This window comes from Haliaeetus albicilla, chromosome Z (genome assembly GCF_947461875.1).
Source record: "Haliaeetus albicilla chromosome Z, bHalAlb1.1, whole genome shotgun sequence".
Lineage (NCBI taxonomy): Eukaryota > Metazoa > Chordata > Aves > Accipitriformes > Accipitridae > Haliaeetus > Haliaeetus albicilla.
In genome coordinates, this window is record NC_091516.1 from 72,509,792 (window position 1) to 72,526,942 (window position 17,151).

At 64.7% G+C, this 17,151-nt stretch overlaps 4 protein-coding genes across 4 annotated transcripts; 2 read left to right on the top strand and 2 right to left on the bottom strand.

Moving 5' to 3' along the window:
• Positions 1 to 3,599: 3,599 nt before the first annotated feature.
• LOC138683918 (galectin-9-like) lies at positions 3,600 to 8,157 on the top strand. The gene is made up of 9 exons (XM_069777232.1): positions 3,600 to 3,710; positions 4,360 to 4,448; positions 4,900 to 5,095; positions 5,431 to 5,547; positions 6,226 to 6,276; positions 6,609 to 6,638; positions 6,718 to 6,809; positions 7,324 to 7,492; positions 7,969 to 8,157. The coding sequence occupies exons 1-9, from the start codon at positions 3,681 to 3,683 to the stop codon at positions 8,110 to 8,112; spliced, it is 918 nt and encodes a 305-aa protein (XP_069633333.1). The 5' UTR covers positions 3,600 to 3,680; the 3' UTR covers positions 8,113 to 8,157.
• Positions 8,158 to 9,006: 849 nt separating this feature from the next.
• BLOC1S3 (biogenesis of lysosomal organelles complex 1 subunit 3) lies at positions 9,007 to 10,619 on the top strand. The gene is made up of 2 exons (XM_069777200.1): positions 9,007 to 9,117; positions 9,399 to 10,619. The coding sequence occupies exon 2, from the start codon at positions 9,402 to 9,404 to the stop codon at positions 9,915 to 9,917; it is 516 nt and encodes a 171-aa protein (XP_069633301.1). The 5' UTR covers positions 9,007 to 9,117; positions 9,399 to 9,401; the 3' UTR covers positions 9,918 to 10,619.
• A 278-nt stretch (positions 10,620 to 10,897) lies between these two features.
• CCDC61 (coiled-coil domain containing 61) lies at positions 10,898 to 14,420 on the bottom strand. Its single transcript, XM_069777198.1, has 14 exons — positions 14,307 to 14,420; positions 13,528 to 13,679; positions 13,360 to 13,442; positions 13,112 to 13,269; positions 12,855 to 13,007; positions 12,589 to 12,760; positions 12,415 to 12,497; positions 12,175 to 12,314; positions 12,005 to 12,083; positions 11,826 to 11,890; positions 11,631 to 11,709; positions 11,453 to 11,516; positions 11,253 to 11,319; positions 10,898 to 11,163 (listed from the first exon to the last, which is right to left on the bottom strand). The coding sequence occupies exons 1-14, from the start codon at positions 14,354 to 14,356 to the stop codon at positions 11,066 to 11,068; spliced, it is 1,443 nt and encodes a 480-aa protein (XP_069633299.1). The 5' UTR covers positions 14,357 to 14,420; the 3' UTR covers positions 10,898 to 11,065.
• Positions 14,421 to 15,008: 588 nt separating this feature from the next.
• Positions 15,009 to 16,776, bottom strand: LOC138683717 (RNA-binding protein Nova-1-like). The gene has a single exon (XM_069775883.1). It carries the CDS (start codon positions 16,045 to 16,047, stop codon positions 15,253 to 15,255), a length of 795 nt encoding a protein of 264 aa, XP_069631984.1. The 5' UTR covers positions 16,048 to 16,776; the 3' UTR covers positions 15,009 to 15,252.
• Between the last annotated feature and the right edge of the window lie 375 nt (positions 16,777 to 17,151).

A 17,151-nucleotide genomic window follows, 5' to 3' on the forward strand; every position in this document is an offset into this window, starting at 1 on the left:
ATCCAGGGTGCAAACAGGCAGAATGCTGGTACCATGGGGACGCCGGGGACGCCCAGCACCCGGCTGGGGGTGTCTGGGAGGGTCCAGGGGGATGAGGCGGGGTGTGACCCATGATGTCCCCGTGTCCCCACACCCACCGGTGACCTTGTGCAGCAGCGAGTCGAGGCGGTGGCCACAGGGGGCGTAGAAGCCCACGGTGACGGGGGTGGCCGTGTGGCACAGCGTCTTGGAGAGGCAGCGGCAGTAGATGTCATCCTCCGTCAGCGCCTCTGGGGACCAGGAAAGGGACAGTTGGGGTGACCTTGTGTCCCCCCTCCCTCCCCCCGCCAATGTCTGCAGGCACCAGGGAGCCCAACCCACCCACCCCCCCTCCATGGGGACACGGGTGCTGCAGTAATGGAGACCCCCAAATTGGAGCGGGGGGAGCCCAATTGGCAGAGGTTGTAATTAAGGGTGGGGATAACCAATGCCAGGGGATGTAATGCTGATGGGTGCTAGGATCCTGGGATGGGATGGGATGGGGTTGGATTGGGTGGGATGGGATGGGATGGGGTTGGATTGGGTGGCATGGAATGGAGTGGGATGGGATGGGACTGATTTGGCATGGGATGGGGATGGGACAGGATGGGGCAGGACAGGATGGGGATGGGGTGGGATGGGATAAGATGGGGTGGGGTGGGATGGGATGGGGTTGGATTGGGTGGCATGGAATGGGATGGGGTGGGATGGGATGGGTTTGGGATGGGGTGGGACAGGATGGGATTGATTTGGCATGGGATGGGGACGGGACAGGATGGGGCAGGACAGGATGGGGATGGGGTAGGATGGGATGCGGATGGGATGGGATGGGAATGGGATTGATTTGCGGTGGGACAGGACAGGATGGCAATGGGATGGAATGGAATGAGTTTGGAATGGGGTGGGATGGATTGATTCAGGATGGGACGGGATGGGGATGGGATGGGACGGGATGGGACGGGATGGGACGGGATGGGAAGGGATGGGATGGGATGGGATGGGATAGGATGGGATGGTCAGGCAGGACAGGAGGGCCTGGTCCCCCCCAGCTGTCCCCATCCCCACAGGTGCCTCCCATACCCCCATACCTTGGTGCTCTCTGGGCTCCACCTCCACGAAGGCGCCGTCGCGGCAGGTGCAGGTGTGTCCCCCGGGCCCCAGGCAGGCCAGCTGCTCCTCGTGGCACCCTGGGGGTCCTGCCGGGCCCCCCCCACACGCCAGCGAGCAGGCACCCTGCCGGATGGAGGGACAAGTGGCACCCGCTGCTGCACACCCTGGGCACGTGGGGACACCCCACGGACGTGGAGACACAGGGACGTGGGATCAGAGCCACCTCATGGTCTTGGGGTGGTTTTGGGGATGACCCCATCCTTGTCTCCAAGGGCCTCAGGGAGCCCACGTCCCCTCGCCGGGTGCCTCTGTGGGGACAATGCAGGGGGACCTGGGTGACGGGGGGGGCGGTCTGGGAGGGGTGTGAGGACAGACTGGGACAGACTGGAGTGGGATGATGGGGACTAACCAGGGCACACTGTCCTGCTGGATGCTGGGGGCCAGGCTGCAGCTGGTGCTGGGGACACTGGGGAGCAGCAGCCAGCCTGGACTGGGAGCACTGGGGCCCATGGGGCAGGCTGGACTGGGGGCAGGCTGGACTGGGAGCACTGGGGCCCATGGGGCAGGCTGGACTGGGAGCACTGGTGGTCATGGGGAAGCCTGGACTGGGAGTACTAGGCCAGCCTGAACTGGGGACTCTGGAAGAGTCTGTACAAGGGGCACAGGGTCAGCCAGGACTGGGGACACTGGTGACCATGGGACAGGCTTTACTGGGGATACTGGTGACCATGGGACAGCCTATACTGAAGACACTGGGACAGCCCATACTGGGGAAACCAGTGACCATAACCAAGGCTGTACTGGGGATAGAGGGACAGCCTATACAGGGGACACTGGTCACTATAGCCCAGCCTATACTGGGGATACTGGTGATCTTAGCTCAGCCTATACTGGGGACGCTGGCCACCATAGCCCACCCTGTACTGAGGACACTGGTCACCATAGCCCAGCCTATACAGGGGACACCAGTGACCCTAGCCCACCCTGTACTGGTGATACTGGTGACCATGGGACAGCCTATACTGGGGACACTGGTGGCTGGGCTAGGATCACTGGCTGGGCCCCCACACCCTCTCCACCCCCCAGCATCCCCCCCAAGCCACCCTATGGCCACCCCCCCCCACCCTGGGGACTCATCCTGCCCCATCCCCATCCCCGTCCTACCCCAGACAACGCCTCCGGCTCCATCCCCGTCTGCCTCCAGCCACATCGGTCCCTGGCACCAGCTCACCACTGGATTTATACGGAGAGGGGATCAGGATCCGGCCCTGCCACTGCTCGGTTGGGGAGGAAATAATTAGGTGTGGATCAGGCAGAAATTCCGGCTGTGCCGGCGGGAGCTTCTCCTGAGTCAGGGCCCAGCAACGCCCGGTTGGATCCAGCCCCATGGAGGGATTGGGGTGTGGGTTGGGATGGGACGATCCTGCTGGAGACTGGAGGGGGGGGAAGGAGATGGCCAGGGAAGGGGATGAGGGGGGCAGAGGGGATATGGGGATGCAGGGATGGGGGGACATGGGGGGGTGCAGGGGATGGGGCACATCAGGGATGTGGGGGGATATGGGGGGTGCGGGGACATGGGGGACATAAGGGATGCAGGGGACAGGGGGACACAGGGAACATGGGGGGACATCAGGGATGCAGGGGATATGCGGGGATGCAGGCACATGGGGGGACATTTGGGATGCCGGGAACGGGAGGACATGGGGGATATAGGGGGGATGCAGGGGATGGGGGGGACATTTGGGTAGCAGGGGACAGGGGGACATGGGGGCTGAAAGGGACATGGGGACACCCCATCAGGCAGGGTCAGGAGCCAGCAGCCGCAGACAGAGCTGAGGGGACAGCTGCTGCCCATGACATGGCCATGCCATCATCGCCGTGACATCGTCCTGCCGTCGCCGTGACATCGCCGTGACATCGCCACTTCCTGTGGCTGGTGGCTCCTGCCAGAGGAACCTGCTGGCCCGGGCACAGATGGCATCTGCCAGCCACCAGCGCTGGTGACACTGGCCGCCCACCAGAATGGGTGACGCTGGCCAGCCACCCACCCCGCCACCAAAAGTGGGATTTTCCACCCCAAAACCAGTTCTGCCCACACACCCCCACCCATCCAGGGGACATGGGGGGCATGGAAGATGGGGGGGACAACGACAGGGTTGCAGGGACATGGGGACAAGGAGGGGACACAGGGGACACAGACATGGGAGAGAGAGATGCGGGGTCAAGGAGAGGACAAGAGGACACGGCTGGCAGGTGGGTGCCCATGGGGACATGGGGACATGGAGTTGGGGTGTCTGGTGGGTCCCAATGCGGACATGGGGACACGGGTGGTGGGTGCGTCCCCGTGGGGACAAAGGTAATGGGGCCACCCTCTACGCACGTGCCACCGTGGAGAACTGAAAGTGAGAGTGGGAGAGGACAGAGCTCACAAGGGACGGACTGCGCCCGCCTGTGGGATCACCAGTGATCACCAGCACCCAGGGACATCCCAGCCAGGGACCACCAGCACCCAGGGACCCCCCCAACCAGGGACCCCCAGACCAGCAGGCACCATGGACCCCCAGCCTCCCATCATCAACCCGGTGAGCAGGGCACTATGGGGTCTATAGGGCCGAGGTGGGGCAGGGGGGAAGGTGGTATATGGGTCCAGAGGAGCTATATGGGGCCAGGGAGACCCTATGGTGCCAGAGGATCCTATGGGACCAAGGGGGATCCTATGGGGTTGGGGGGACCCTAAGGGTATTCTATGGGGACAGGAGGGGGCCGGGAAGGGGGCCCTATGGGGGGACCCTATGGGGTCGGGGGGATCCTATGGGGTCAGGGGAGACCCTATGGGGCCAGGGGAGACCCTATGGGTGGACCCTATGGGGTTGGGGGGATCCTATGGGGCCGGGGAAGACCCTATGGGGGGACACTATGGGGTTGGGAGGATCCTATGGGACCAGGGAAGACCATTGGGGGGAGCCTATGGGGCCAGGGGGGATCCTATAGGGCTGGAGGGACCCTATGGGACCCGGGGTATTCTATGGGGCCAGGGGAGACCCTATGGGTGTGGGGGTGACCATATGAGCCTGAGGGGTCTATATGGGACTAAGGCGGGGGGTATATAGAACGGGGCGCTGTATGGGGCTGGGGGGCCATGGGGGGGGGCCAGCAGTGACATCTGGCCTCAGTGTTGTGTTGTCCCCCCTGGGGGTCAACATGTCCCCCCCTGTCCCTGTCCCCATCCAGAGCGTCCCCTTCCTGGGGTACATTTTCGGGGGGCTGAGCGGGGGAAGGATGGTGATAATCCAGGGGCGAGTCCAGCCCCAGGCAAAGAGGTGGGTACCCCCCCCAGTATCTCCCAGTACCCCCCCAGTATCGCCCAGTGCCCCACCCCAGCAGCCACTACGCCAAAGCTGGCTGGGTGCCATGGGGAAGGGCAAAGGTTGGGTGTGAGGGAGCATGGAAGGGGGAGGGTGCCCCCAAACTGGGGGGCTGGGACCCAAACTGGGGGAGCGAATGAGGGGGTGGGGTGTACCCCCAAACTGGGAGGGTGAGTCCTAAACTGGGAGGGTGACCCCTAAAGTGGGGGGAGGGGTGTGTCCCCTAAACTGGGAGGGTGCCCACTAAACTGGGGGTGTCCCCAAGCTGGGGGGGTATGCAGGAGGGTGCCTCCCAACCCATGGGGGGGCCCCCCACTCATAGGGTGGTTTATTGGGGTGCCCCCCCACCTAAGGGGGTGGGGGGGGGGGTGCTGGGTGCCCCCACCCACGGGTGCCGGTGTGGCAGGTTCACGGTGGCCCTGCGGTGTGCGGGGGACGACGTCGCCCTCCAGCTGAAATGCATTTTCTTGGGGGGGCCAATGCTGGTCTGCACCGCACGGCGGGGGGGGCTGTGGGTGTCCGACGAACGCTGCGCCGTCCCCCGCCTCTCCCCCGGGGGGGTCCTCGAGCTCATCATCAGCACCCAGGAGCACGGCTACCAGGTGGGACCCTCGGCCATGGGTGCTCAGACCCCCCCCAGCTATGGGTGCTCAGACCTCCAAACGCCCAGCTATGGCTGCTCGACCCCCAGCTATGGGTGCTCAGACCCCCCCCACCTATGGGTGCTCAGACCTCCAAACGCCCAGCTATGGCTGCTCAACCCCCAGCTATGGGTGCTCAGACCCCCATATCCCCGCTATGGGTGCTCAGACCTCCAGACCCCCAGCTGTGGGTGCTCAGACCCCCAGACACCCATGGTGGGCACAGCCCTGCTCCTGGGTGCGTCCCCTTGCCACCCCACCACCCCGATGTCCCCTCTGTCCCTCTGTCCCCGCAGGTGGCAGTGAACGGACAGCACGCCCTGGAGTTCCTGCACCGCCTGCCCCTCGCCAGCGTCCAGGCCCTCGAGGTCACCGGTGATGTCACCCTCACCTGCATCACCTTCACCAGCTCTGTGAGTACCCCCAGACCTCCCCCCCGGGTGGGGACATCCAGGGCTTGGTGGCATCCAGGGGGTTGGGGGCATCTGGGGGCATTGGGGACCCCATGAGCTTGGGGACATCCATGGGGTTGGAGACATCCAGAGGTTGGGGACATCTGGGAACATTGGGGACCCCAGGAGTTTGGGGACATCCAGAGGTCAGAGACATCCAGGGGTTGGGGACATCTGAGGGGATCAGGGATTCCAGGAGGTGGGGGACATCTGGGAGGGGGACAGATCTAAGGGGGTTGGGGACATCTAGGGAGTTGGGGACATCTGGGGGCATCGGGGACCCCAGGAGGTTGGGGACATCCATGGGGTTGGGGACATCCATGGACAATCAGAGATATCCATGTCAAGAGGGAAGTCTCAGGGAGGTTGGGGACCCTGGGGGGGTGGGGGCATCTGGGGGTGACATACAGAGACCTCCTTCGGGGTGTCTGAGGGGGGTGGGGCCACCCAGGGCTTGGGGACATCCGTGGGGTCAGGGACCTCTGGGGGACTTGGGGACCCCGGGAGATTGGGGACATCCAGGGGGGATTGGGGACACCCGGGGGGTGAGGGGACATGCAAGGGTGGGGGTCAGCAGTGGGTGATGTCCCCGTACCGCGGTGGCCCTATCCCCAACTCCGTGTCCCTCTGCTCCCCCAGAACATGGCTGCAGGTGTCGGGGTGCCAGTGCTGCCCACTCTGGTGACACCCGTGAGTGCGGGGGGGTCGGGGAGGGGGGGTCAGGGTGCTGGGGCACCCTGGGGTCAGCCCATGTGGGGTGACAAGGGGGGGGCACACGAGGGTCTATGGGCAGGTGGGTGTTTGGGTGCACAGGTGTGTGTGAGCACCCATGGGTGCGTGCATGGGTGCCTATGAGCACCCACCGGTGGGTGCACAGGGCTATGCGAGCACCCTGACTCTCCCACCAAGCCCGCGGTGCTCAGCACCCAGCAGGGCTCAGCTGGGGGCACCCATGGGTGCCAGGGGTGACCCGGGGGCCACCCCCACTCCCCCTCCCAGCACCCACTCTCCTCTCCCCACAGCCCAACACGCCGGTGATCGTCAGCAACCCGGTGAGCGCGGGGTGACAGTGGGGTGATGGTGGGTGACGGTGGGTGGGGGGTCCCCAGGGACTGACAAGTGTCCCCACAGGTGGTCCCCTTCCACATGGTGCTGAGCAAGGGACCCTCGGGCCTGATCCAACCCATCACTATCGTGGGCACTGTCCTCGCCAATGCCAACAGGTCAGGGTGCTTGGGGGGGGGGGGGGGGCAGGGGGCTGCTGTGGCGGGGCAGGGGGCTGCAGGAAGTCAGGGGGATGGGGGGCAGGGTGCTGATGTGGGGGTCAGGGTGCTGATGGGGGGGTCAGGAGGCTGCTGTGGCAGGGCAGGGGGCTGCAGGAGGTCAGGGAGCTGGGGGGGGGGGGTTAGGGGGCTGCAGGAGGTCAGGGAGCTGGGGGGGGGGGTTAGGGGGCTGCAGGAGGTCAGGGAGCTGGGGGGGGGGGTTAGGGGGCTGCAGGTGGGGGTTCAGGGTGCTCCAGGAGGTAAGGATGTTGCAGGATTTGGGGTCCATGGGAGACCAGGGCTGGGTGCTGGATGTTGGGGGGGGGTCCAGGTCTGGATGCTGAGGGGGGGGTCCAGGGCTGGGTGCTGGGGGGGGGTTCAGGGCTGGGTGCCGGATGGGTCCAGGGCTGAGTGCTGGATGCTGGGGGAGTCCAGGGGTGGGTGGTGGGTGCCAGACGGGTGCCCCCGGCTGCAGGTTCCACGCCAACCTGTGGAGCAGTGCCTCGGGGGACCTGGTGCTGCACGTCAACCCCCGCCTGCGCGAGGGCGTGCTGGTGCGCAACACCCGCCAGCACGGGTCCTGGGGGCCCGAGGAGCGGCAGACCACCGGCCCCATGCCCTTCCAGCGTGGGCAGCCCTTCCAGGTGAGCCGCCACCTGCACCTGGCTGTAGGCCTGGCCCCCGTTGTGGTCCCAGTCCCGGTCCTGGCCTTGGACATGGTCCTGGACATAGTCTTGGTCTTGGTCCTGGTCCTGGTCCTGGTCCTGGTTCTGGTCTTGGTCCCAGTCCTAGTCCTGGCCTTAGCCCTTGTCCTGGTCCCAGTTCTGGTCCTGATCCTAGTCCTAGTCCCAGGACATGGTCCTGGTCCTGGTCCTGGTCCTGGTCCCCATCCCAGTACTGCTCCCAGTCCTGATCCTGCTCCCAGTCCTGGTCCTGATCCCAGTGCTGATCCTGGGACCAGTCCTGCTTCTGGTCCTGATACTGGTCTCAGTCCCAGTCCTTAGCTGGTCCCAGTCCCAGTCCCAACCCAGCTCCTGCCGGGTGGGTGTCCCCAGGGGTGGGTGCCCCCCGGGGGCTGGGGGTCCCTGTCCCCCATGGTGACATCCCCCATGTCACCCAGCTGGAGATCCGGCTGCTGAGCCAGGCCTTCGCCCTGTGGGTGAACGGGCGCCACATCTGCGACTACAGCCACCGGCTGCCACCGGCCACCATCGACCAGCTGGAGGTGGCCGGGGATGTCACCCTCGCCTGCGTCACGTGCTGAGTCACTCCCCCATCCTGGGGACACCCGTCATCGGGCACCGGGCTCAGGGACGGGGATGAGGGTGGGATGGGGACAAGGATGGGGATGGGGACGGGGACGGGGACGAGGACATGGTGGGGATGAGGACATGGTGGCTCTGGGCACAGGGATGGGAGGGGGACAAGGACAGGAGAGGGGACAAGGACATGGCAGGTCTGGACACAGAGATAAGGGCAGGGATGGGGACAGTGATGGGGACAAGGGCAGGGTGGGGGACAACAAGGACAGGGATGGGGACAAAGACAGAGGTGGGGATAAGGCCATGGTGGCTCTGGGCACGGGGATAAGAGCAGGGATGAGGACAAGGATGGGATGGGGACAAGGACGTGGTGGCTTTGGGTACAGGGATGGGAACGGGGACAATGATGGGATGGGGACAAGAATGGGGGGGAGACAGTGATGGGGTGGGGGACAACGATAGGAATGGGGACAAAGACATGGTGGCTTTGGGCACAGGGCTGGGGACAAGGCCATGGCGGCTCTGGACACAGGGCTGGGGACAAAGCCAGGGGGTCTCTCCAGGCGGGGGCCACCCCAGGCCTGTGTGTGGGTGTCCCCCCGGCCCCTGCTGTCCCCCCCATTGCCCAGCAGGACCCCCATTAAACCAGTCACCGGCTCTCCCCGTGTCCCCGTGTCCCTGGGGCAGGGTGGGGACATCGGGGCCTCCCTGGGGGGGGGACATGGGGGTTGGGGACAGGGGACACCCAGGGGTGTCGTGTCCGTGTCCGTGTCCGTGTCCGTGCCCTCCGCCCCCAAGCGCCGCAGCGCTCCCCGCCCTCCTCCCGCCGCTAGGGAGCAGTGCGCACCACCCTCTCCCCGCTCCGCGCATGCGCAATTCCCCTCACGGCAGCACCCTGGTCGCCATGTTGTGTGAGGGCACTTCCGGGGAAACGGCCGGGCGTCTCACGTGATGCGGCGCTCGCGCGGGCCGCCCGTCATGTGACCTGCGGCGGCGCCGGGAAGGAGGTGGGAGATCTCCCGGGGGGGGTCCTGTGGGGCTGGGCCAGGGGTGGGGGGACACGGTTTGGGGGGCCCGGGGGTCCCTGATGTACCGGGGAGGGGGAATCTGGGCGTCCCCGTGCGGCTCGGGGGCCGGGTGGGGGGTCTGAGCACAGAGCGGGGGGGCAGACACTCTGCAGGACCCCGGGGCCAAGGCCGGAGCCCCGCCCCCCCCCCGGTTGGGGTCGCTGGCGGGGGGGTGCTGCCGCCCTGACTCCCCCCTTCCCTCCCCGTGTGTCCTCCCCCAGGCCATGGCCGCCCCCCGCCCCCTCAGGGTGGTGCCGGGCGAAGCCTCCGAAAGTGACTCGGAGCCGGAGCTGCTGGCGGGGGCGGCCGGGGGTGTCCCCGGGGCCGGGCTGAAGGTGCCGGGTGAAGCCTCCGAGACCGAAGAAGAGGAGGAAGAAGAGAAGGAGGAAGAAGAAGGGGGGGGGCAGAGACCGAAGCTCCCTCCGGTGACGGCAGAGGAGCCGGCGGCGATTTGGGGGGGCGGCCAGGGGGGCCCCTCGCTGCTGCAGCAGCGGCTGTGGGAAGGTTCGGGGCGGTTGCGGGGGGCGGTGGGCAGCGCCTTACGGCAAAGCTACGGCGCTGCCGCCCGGCACCTGGGGGGACTGGGGGGAGCCCTGGGTCGGGCGCAGGCAACCGCCGCCGCCGCTGCTCACTGCCTGCGCCTGGCTCGCCGCGACCTGCGTGCCGTGGCCGCCACCGTCGATATCGTCACCGCCTGCCGCCTCCTGCCCGAGATCCGCGGGGAGCTGCCGGCACTCTGACCGGGACTGGTGGCTTGACAGAACAGCCAGTGCCACCAGGATCTGGCACGGCGGTCAGTACCAGCAGCAGCGTCGCTGGCTGACATCATCTGCCTGGTGTCTGCAGGCAGTTGCCAGCAGCAGCAGTGTCCTCGTGACATCACCAACATCCTCATGGCGTCACTGGCATCCTTGTGGTGTCACCAAAATCCTCATGGCATCACTGGCATCATCGTGGCATCACTGGCATCCTTGTGGTGTCACCAAAATCCTCATGGCATCACTGGCATCATCGTGGCGTCACTGGCATCCTCATGGCATCACCGGCATCCATGCGGCATTACCAACGTCCTCATGGCGTCACCAGCACCGTGTCCTCTGCAGCAGGGTGGTCGCCGCCGGCATTGTCACCTCAGTGTCTTCCCGAGGGTGCGGTCATGGTGGCTGTGGCACCCCATGCTGTCCCCAAAGACCTCCACGCCGGGGTGCCATCATGACTGGTGTAGCCACGGTGGCACCAAATGGTGGCTTTGGCACAGAGACCGCCCGCCTGGCCCCCCCAGGACCTCTGCGCTCTGGAGATGTCATCACCGGTGGCCTCGTGGCCAGCTGCCACCATCACCGAACTGCGGCCCCGGCTCAGCTCCAGCCACTCTTGTCCCCAAATGCCACCATTTTGTGTGACCCGGAACCGAATAAAGCCCTGGTGGTGTCACTGCTGCAGTGAGCTTGGCCAGTGCCGTGGGGACAGCGGTGTCACTGGAGTGGGGACAGGGACACCCTGCAGTGTTCGGCTGTGGCGGGGGGACGGACAGGGTAACGGTGACATAGGTGCTGGCGTCACATCACAGTGGCCCTCGAGCTCAGTGGTGGGACAGGAGTGTGGTGTCCCCAAGCCCTGGCACTGTCCTCTGCCACCCCCTGGTGATATCCCTGCTGTCCCCAGCAGCAGGACGTGGTGGGGGGACACGACAGCCCCCCCCTCAAGAAACAGGACACGCTGTGGGCCCACACAGGGGTTTATTTGGGGGGAGGACAGGTGCAGATGATGACACTTGCCCCACGCCAGCACTGTCACACCCTGGGGACACGGGGGGGGGGGGGGGGGGTGAGGTTCCCCAGGGGCGGTCTGGGGGTCCCCAGGGGGTAGTCCGGGGCTCCTGGGGGGGTCACGTGCGGGTGTCCAAGCTGTCCATGTACTCCTGCAGCGCCTGCAGCCGGGCGTCAATCTCGGCCAGGTCGGCCGAGGGCTCCTCATAGCGGTTCTCTGCAGGGGTGGCAGAGGAAAATGGGGTAAAAAAAGCCTGAATTGGCAGGGGGAGCACCCCAAAAATGCAGGGGCAGGGGGCAGCTCACCTTTACCAGGGCACTTGCCAGCAGCGCTGCCTGTGGGTGGTTTGTGGCCAGCAGCCGGGCGAGGGACCTGGGGGTAGAGGGAGGCAGAGGGGTGGCACCAATGTGTGTCTCCCCCGCCACCACGGTCACCCTGCTTTGGGGGTACAGGGGGGGACCTCAAAAAGAGAGGGGGGGTCCCAGGAGTCTGGGCAGCCACTCACCGTGCCGGGGCCGTTGGAGGACGAGGCACTCAGGGGTCTCCGGGTACGGCTCACCCTCCTGCCCCTGCCCAAAGTGTGTGGGGGGGGGCGGTTTAAGGGGTGCCTGGGGTGGGGCCCAGCGTGCCCTGGGGAGGCGGGGGAACCCAGGCGTCCTGCCCCCCCCCACCCCGGTGCTTACCTTGGGGGCAGGGGCTCGGAGCGCTCATCAGCTTCGCTGCCAGAGCTCACTGCTGAGCGCTGGCTCCGGAAGCTTTCGGCTGCCGGGAGAAATGGGGGGAGTGAGCAAGCTTAGGGAAGAAGGAGCCCCAGCACCCAGTGGGTGCCCCCCCCACCCCAGGGTGCCCCCTACCCAGCCCTCATGTTCTCCACTCACCCGAAGAGCTGCGGCCGTGGCTTCTCGCCGGGCTGGTGCTGCCAAAAGCCGCCCCGCGCCGCTGGCTGCACCCAAGGAAGACAGTGGCGAGGGGTGGGGGGACAGAGGGAGGGCCCCCCCCAACCCCCTAGGCAGTGGGTGAGGCAGGGGACAGTGACAACCCTGGTGTCACCGCTTACTTTTTCAGCTCGGTCTCCTTCTGCCGGCGCTGCCGGGCTCTGACGAAGGCGGTGGGGTCGAAGCGTGCCGGGCGGGGGCCTGGCAGGGAGGGGGTGAATACTGTTGTGTCCATCCCATGTGTGTCCCCCTCCTCCACAACACTCCACGTGTGTTCCCAAATGTCCCTTACCTGCAGGCGATGGGGACTGCGCCGGGGGATGGCCCTGGCTACCACCGCGACTCTCTCGAGATGTCGAGCGCGGCAGCCAGGCACGCGATGGGGAACATCGCTCCTGGGAAAGAGGGGCCGTGCCAATGGGTGTCCGGCGGCTGCCGAGGAGACCAGCGCCATGAGGTGGGGGGGGACAACACACGGGGGGGCACCCCAGGCTCATGGGGGGGGCCCCCAGGCACCCCACCCTGGCCTCACCCCCTCTTGCAGGAGGCCAACTCAGCCGTCAGGCTCTTCACACGGAGCTGCAGCCTCCGCTCTGACGCCTTTGCCTCTGCGAGCTGCAAGAAGGGGGAGCGGAAAAATTCACCACGCCGCCAGCGACCCCCCGCCCCAGCGCCATCAGCAGCCCCCCAACCGGCGGCAACCCACCTCAGCGGTCAGCTGCCGGTGTTCACGTTGGTGCCGGGCTTTCTCCCGCAACAACTCATCCTCCAAACGTCTCGCTGCTCGTTGCAGCGCTGTCGTTGTTGCCGTCCCACCATCTGGCTCTCGCCGTAGTGCTGCTTCTGCTGCCCGTTTCTCCTCCAGTGCCCGCTGCAGCCTGGTGGGAGGTGGCAGGGTGGTGTTTTTGGGGGGGGTCCCTCTGCTCTGACCGTAAGACAGGGGGTTTCCTGAGCTCTTCCCACGTCACTCACTCATCCCGCAAGCGCCGGATCTCGGTGTCTCGGCGATCCTCCCCATGCTGAGCTCGGAGCTGCGCCAGCTCATCCCTCAGCTCCCGCACTAGTTTGCGCAGCGCGGCAGGATCTGGCCTCCCCGTGTAGGGCAGCGGCAGTGGGTAGTGGATTCTGGAGTGCGTGGGGGGGAACCAGACACGCAGTAGGGTGACAGTGATGTCCCCTCTGCCGTGTCCCCCCACCTGGTGTGTCGTGTCCCCCCCTCCTTGTGTCACCTGTCGAACTCGACGGAGTAGACAAGGATGAGGTAACGCTTGGCGCTGAGCGGGGAAGTGGCAGAAGCAGGGGGCCGGGTGATTGCCCCCACTTTCCGACTACGTAGGGTTTCCAGGTCAGCGTAGGTGAGCAGCTCAAGGCTGACGGACTCACTGCTCTGCAGAGAGGAAAAGTTTGGGGGGGGAGAGGCTGAACCCCCCCTCAAAACGCCACGGTGATGGCGTGGGGGGAGTGGCGCTGATCTCACCTGCATCAGTGCCGACTCTAACATGCTGCAGAAAATCCCAAACTGCTTGAAATTCCCTGTTTTGTGGGTCAGGTCCTCAATGACTGTGAGGAAGAGCAGAGCTTTGGTTGGTCAGCGTTCATGGTGGGGGGGTCTCCTCAGTCTGTGTGTGTCCCCCCCGAGACTCACAGGTGGCATCGAACTCGCCCCTCCACTGGTCAGCAGTGAGGTGAGCCTCCACCTCCACCTCCAGCGCCGACCGGGCGAGGGTCAGCCGGACGGTGTGCCCGCCATGCCGGAAGGCGTAGTCGGCCTGAAGATACCGTGGCTCTCCCATGGTGCTGGAAAGGAGGGGGGGAGAATCTGCAGGGTGGGGGGCACCCTTGGGAGGCAGGGAGGCGCCCCCAGGAGATGGGAGGGGGCACGCCTGGGAAAGGGGATCCAGGTTCAAGGGGCTTGGGGACTGGGGGGGGGGGGGGGCGAATTCTAGGTGGTGGGTGCATGGGGGGGAGCGGAATTGCTGGGCAGGGGGGGAAGGGCAGATTTTGAGGGGATGCTGATGAGGGGGGCAGGAGGGGAGGTAACCGGAGGGGACCCCAGGGCATTTGGGGAGCAGAGCTTTTGGGGGCGGGGGGACACCTTGAAGGGGTGGAGGGAGCACAAAGGGATACAGGGGGAGCCCAGGGCTGGGGGGGGCTGCTTGGGGAAGGAGGGGGGAGCCCAGGGTTTGGGGGGGTGTTTTGAGGGGCTCCGGGGGGGGCCGGGGGCTGTTCTGGGGGTGCCGGGGGTGGCCCCGGGCCCGGGGGGCTGTTTAGGGGCAGATACCGGGGGAAGCCCGAGCCTGGGGGGGGTTGCTGGGGGCCGGAGGGCTCCCCCCCCCCGGCCGGTCACCGGGCCGAGGGAGGCCGAGGGAAGGAGCGGGCCCCGGGGACAGCCCGAGGGACCCGGCCCCGGTCCCGGTCACTCACCGCCCGCCGCGCTCCTTCGTCGCCTCAGCCGCAACCCCGCCCCGCGGCATCCCTGCTCCCGTCCCATTGGCCGGTCAAGCCCGGTTCCGCCGTCTCATTGGCTTCTGCCGCCGCCTGTCACCTGACGCCCCGCCTCCCTGCAGGCGGCCGTTAGCCGCTTCCCGCACCCTCTTGCTGCCCTCCAGCCTCCCGCTCCTATTGGCTATCAGGCGGAGCTTTCCTCCCACCTCTGCTGTATCATTGGTTTCTCTGGCTGTCAGTCATTTCCCCCAGGAAGGGGAGGAGCGACCTGTGCCTGTGGCGCCCCCTGCTGGGAAGGAGTGGCGAGTTCGACGCAGGCGCCAGGGAGGCCCCGCCAACTTTCATTGATCGCGGCGTGGCCCCGCCCCTTCGCCATTGAGAACTGCGATGCCCCGCTCCATTCATGCCCGCGGCGAGCACGGAAGGGGGGGGACAGGGGGCGGGGTGGGGGGACATGGAAGAGGGGGGACCCCTGGGGCTGGGGGATGAGGAGGGGTCGGGGCGGGGGAGGACGCGACGGTGGGGGCGGGGCACAGACAAGGGTGGGGCAACTGAACCTCGAACCAGTTTTATTAATGGGGGGGGAGAACCCCCAAATTGGGCAAACATGTACAGAAAGAAGGGGAGGGGAGGGGCGGGGCGGGGGTCCCCAATATCCCCAACGCTCATCCGGTGCCCCCCCTCCATGTCATGGGGTGCTGCCCTGCCCCCCAAGGGTGTGTCGTGTCCCCCCCCCATGGTCCATCAGATACCTGGGTGATGCCACCCCTGGGGTGACACTGTGGGACCACCCAAGGGTGCTGGAGCAATGCCACCATTCCTGGGGTGACACCTTGGGTGCCAAAACCATGGCTGTTGGCCACCCAAGGGACCTTCGGAGATGCCACCATGGTCATGGGACACCCCAGCCACTGGGTGACCAGCCCTAGCCCACTTTGGGCAGGTTGGTGGTCCTCACACCCTGCTTGTAGGTGACATGTTGGCTGATGAGATACTGGGCGGCTTGGGTGGCAGTGGGGGGACCCATGATTGTGACTTTGTGGTTGAGTGTGCCAGGGATGGAGTCACCCTTCTTGGAGATCCGGATCTGGGTGCCTGTCAGCTCCTGGTACTCCACCAAGGTCTTCCCCCCCTTGCCCAGGATGGCACCCACCAGGTTCTCTGGCACCACTATCTCCACCAGCTCCTTGGTGCCCTCAATCAGCTTCTCAGGTGCCAAAAACAAGCTGGTGGCCACTAAGAGAATGGTGGCAGTGGCCACCAGGGCCAAGTAACCATTGGTGGTGGGCAATGAACCCAAGGCAAAGGTGGGCACCACCAGGCTGGCAACTGCATCGTTCGCATAGGAAGCCAAGAGGTTGGTGGCTGCTGCCAGATTCACACCAGTCACCACCACTGCTGAACCCAAGCCGAGCCCCACCGCTGGGTTGTAACCATAACTGGCCAAGGTGTTCAAGGTGGTGCTGATGGCCAGACGTGGCCGAAACAGGTTTTTACCTGCTGCTGGTAAAACCAGGAGCGCTGGTGAAGGCACCCAAAGTGCCAGGAGCACCCGAGATGGCAGCAGTTGAGTGCAAGGTGTCTGTGGAGCTGGAGTAGGGCGAACCGGTGGGATTGGAGTTTGCCACTGGCCTGGTGATGTTGGCATAGCTGACGCTGAGACAACTGTTGTTCTGTGGATCCTCCTGGATCTTGCAGATGATGACGTGGATGGTGACATGGAGCTGGGTGGATTTGCTGTTGACCATCACCACCCACTCCTGGAGCTTGAGACCCTCTGGCTTCTGGCTGAGCTGCACCCAATGTTAAAGAATTTACGAACGTGGGTTTCTCTAGGTTTGCTTTATTCACAACTCAGAGTTGGGCCACGACCGCAGTGAATGGCAACCCTCCAAAAGTTTTCAAATCTTTTATACCCTTCTGCCACCCATTGCCCAATCCAAAGTCTCTGTAATTTTCCAGTCGATTCTCTGTTCTTATATTGATATCATCTATCATCTTATCTCATCCATTCTCCATTCTCATGTCTTAGTTCTTCTGGGAATGGTGGTCATGGGCAGAAAGTCTCCGGTCACCATCATCACTTATCTTCTTACACTTCAAAGGTATCTATGGGTCTCCAGGAAAACTACTCAGGTTATGTTATTAATTTATCTTATTCTAAAGTTAATCACTTACTCTCATGTGTTAGGTCTAAGATATATGATCCTTTCTCTGTTGATTCAGCTTGACTGGATTCTAAGCCAGCCATGAAGCGAGAATCTTATAAACAATTAAGCAACTCATAGATATTGTTTTATATGCACCTGCATTCTATTAATCTTCTCTAACCCAATTTCTAATCATTAGTTATATGTCTAATATGAATAGTCTTATGCAACAAAACAAATAGTCTTAAAGCAATGAGTCTTAAGGCCTAGTTCCTTTTACACCCAAGCCCCCAATTTCTCCATGACAGCCTTTGCTGTCGCCCCCCCCCTTTGCTGATGATGAGCCTTGCCATGCTGTTGGGCACGATTGGCTTGGCCTGGGGGAGGGGGGGGTAAGTGGAGGGTGGGGACTAGGGGGGGTTGAGGGACATGGGGGGCTGAGGGCTATGGGGGGCTGGGGCTATGGGATGAGGATTATGGGGCCATGTGGAGTTGGGGAGTATGGGGCTGGGGTCTATTGGGGCTGGGGGCTATGGGGGGCTGGGGCTGTGGGATGAGGATTATGGGACCATAGCAGGCTTGGGGGGGTATGGGGATGAGGGCTATGGGGGGCTGGGGCTATAGGGCAATGGGAACTATTGGGGCTGGGGGCTATGGGGATAGGGGCCATGGGG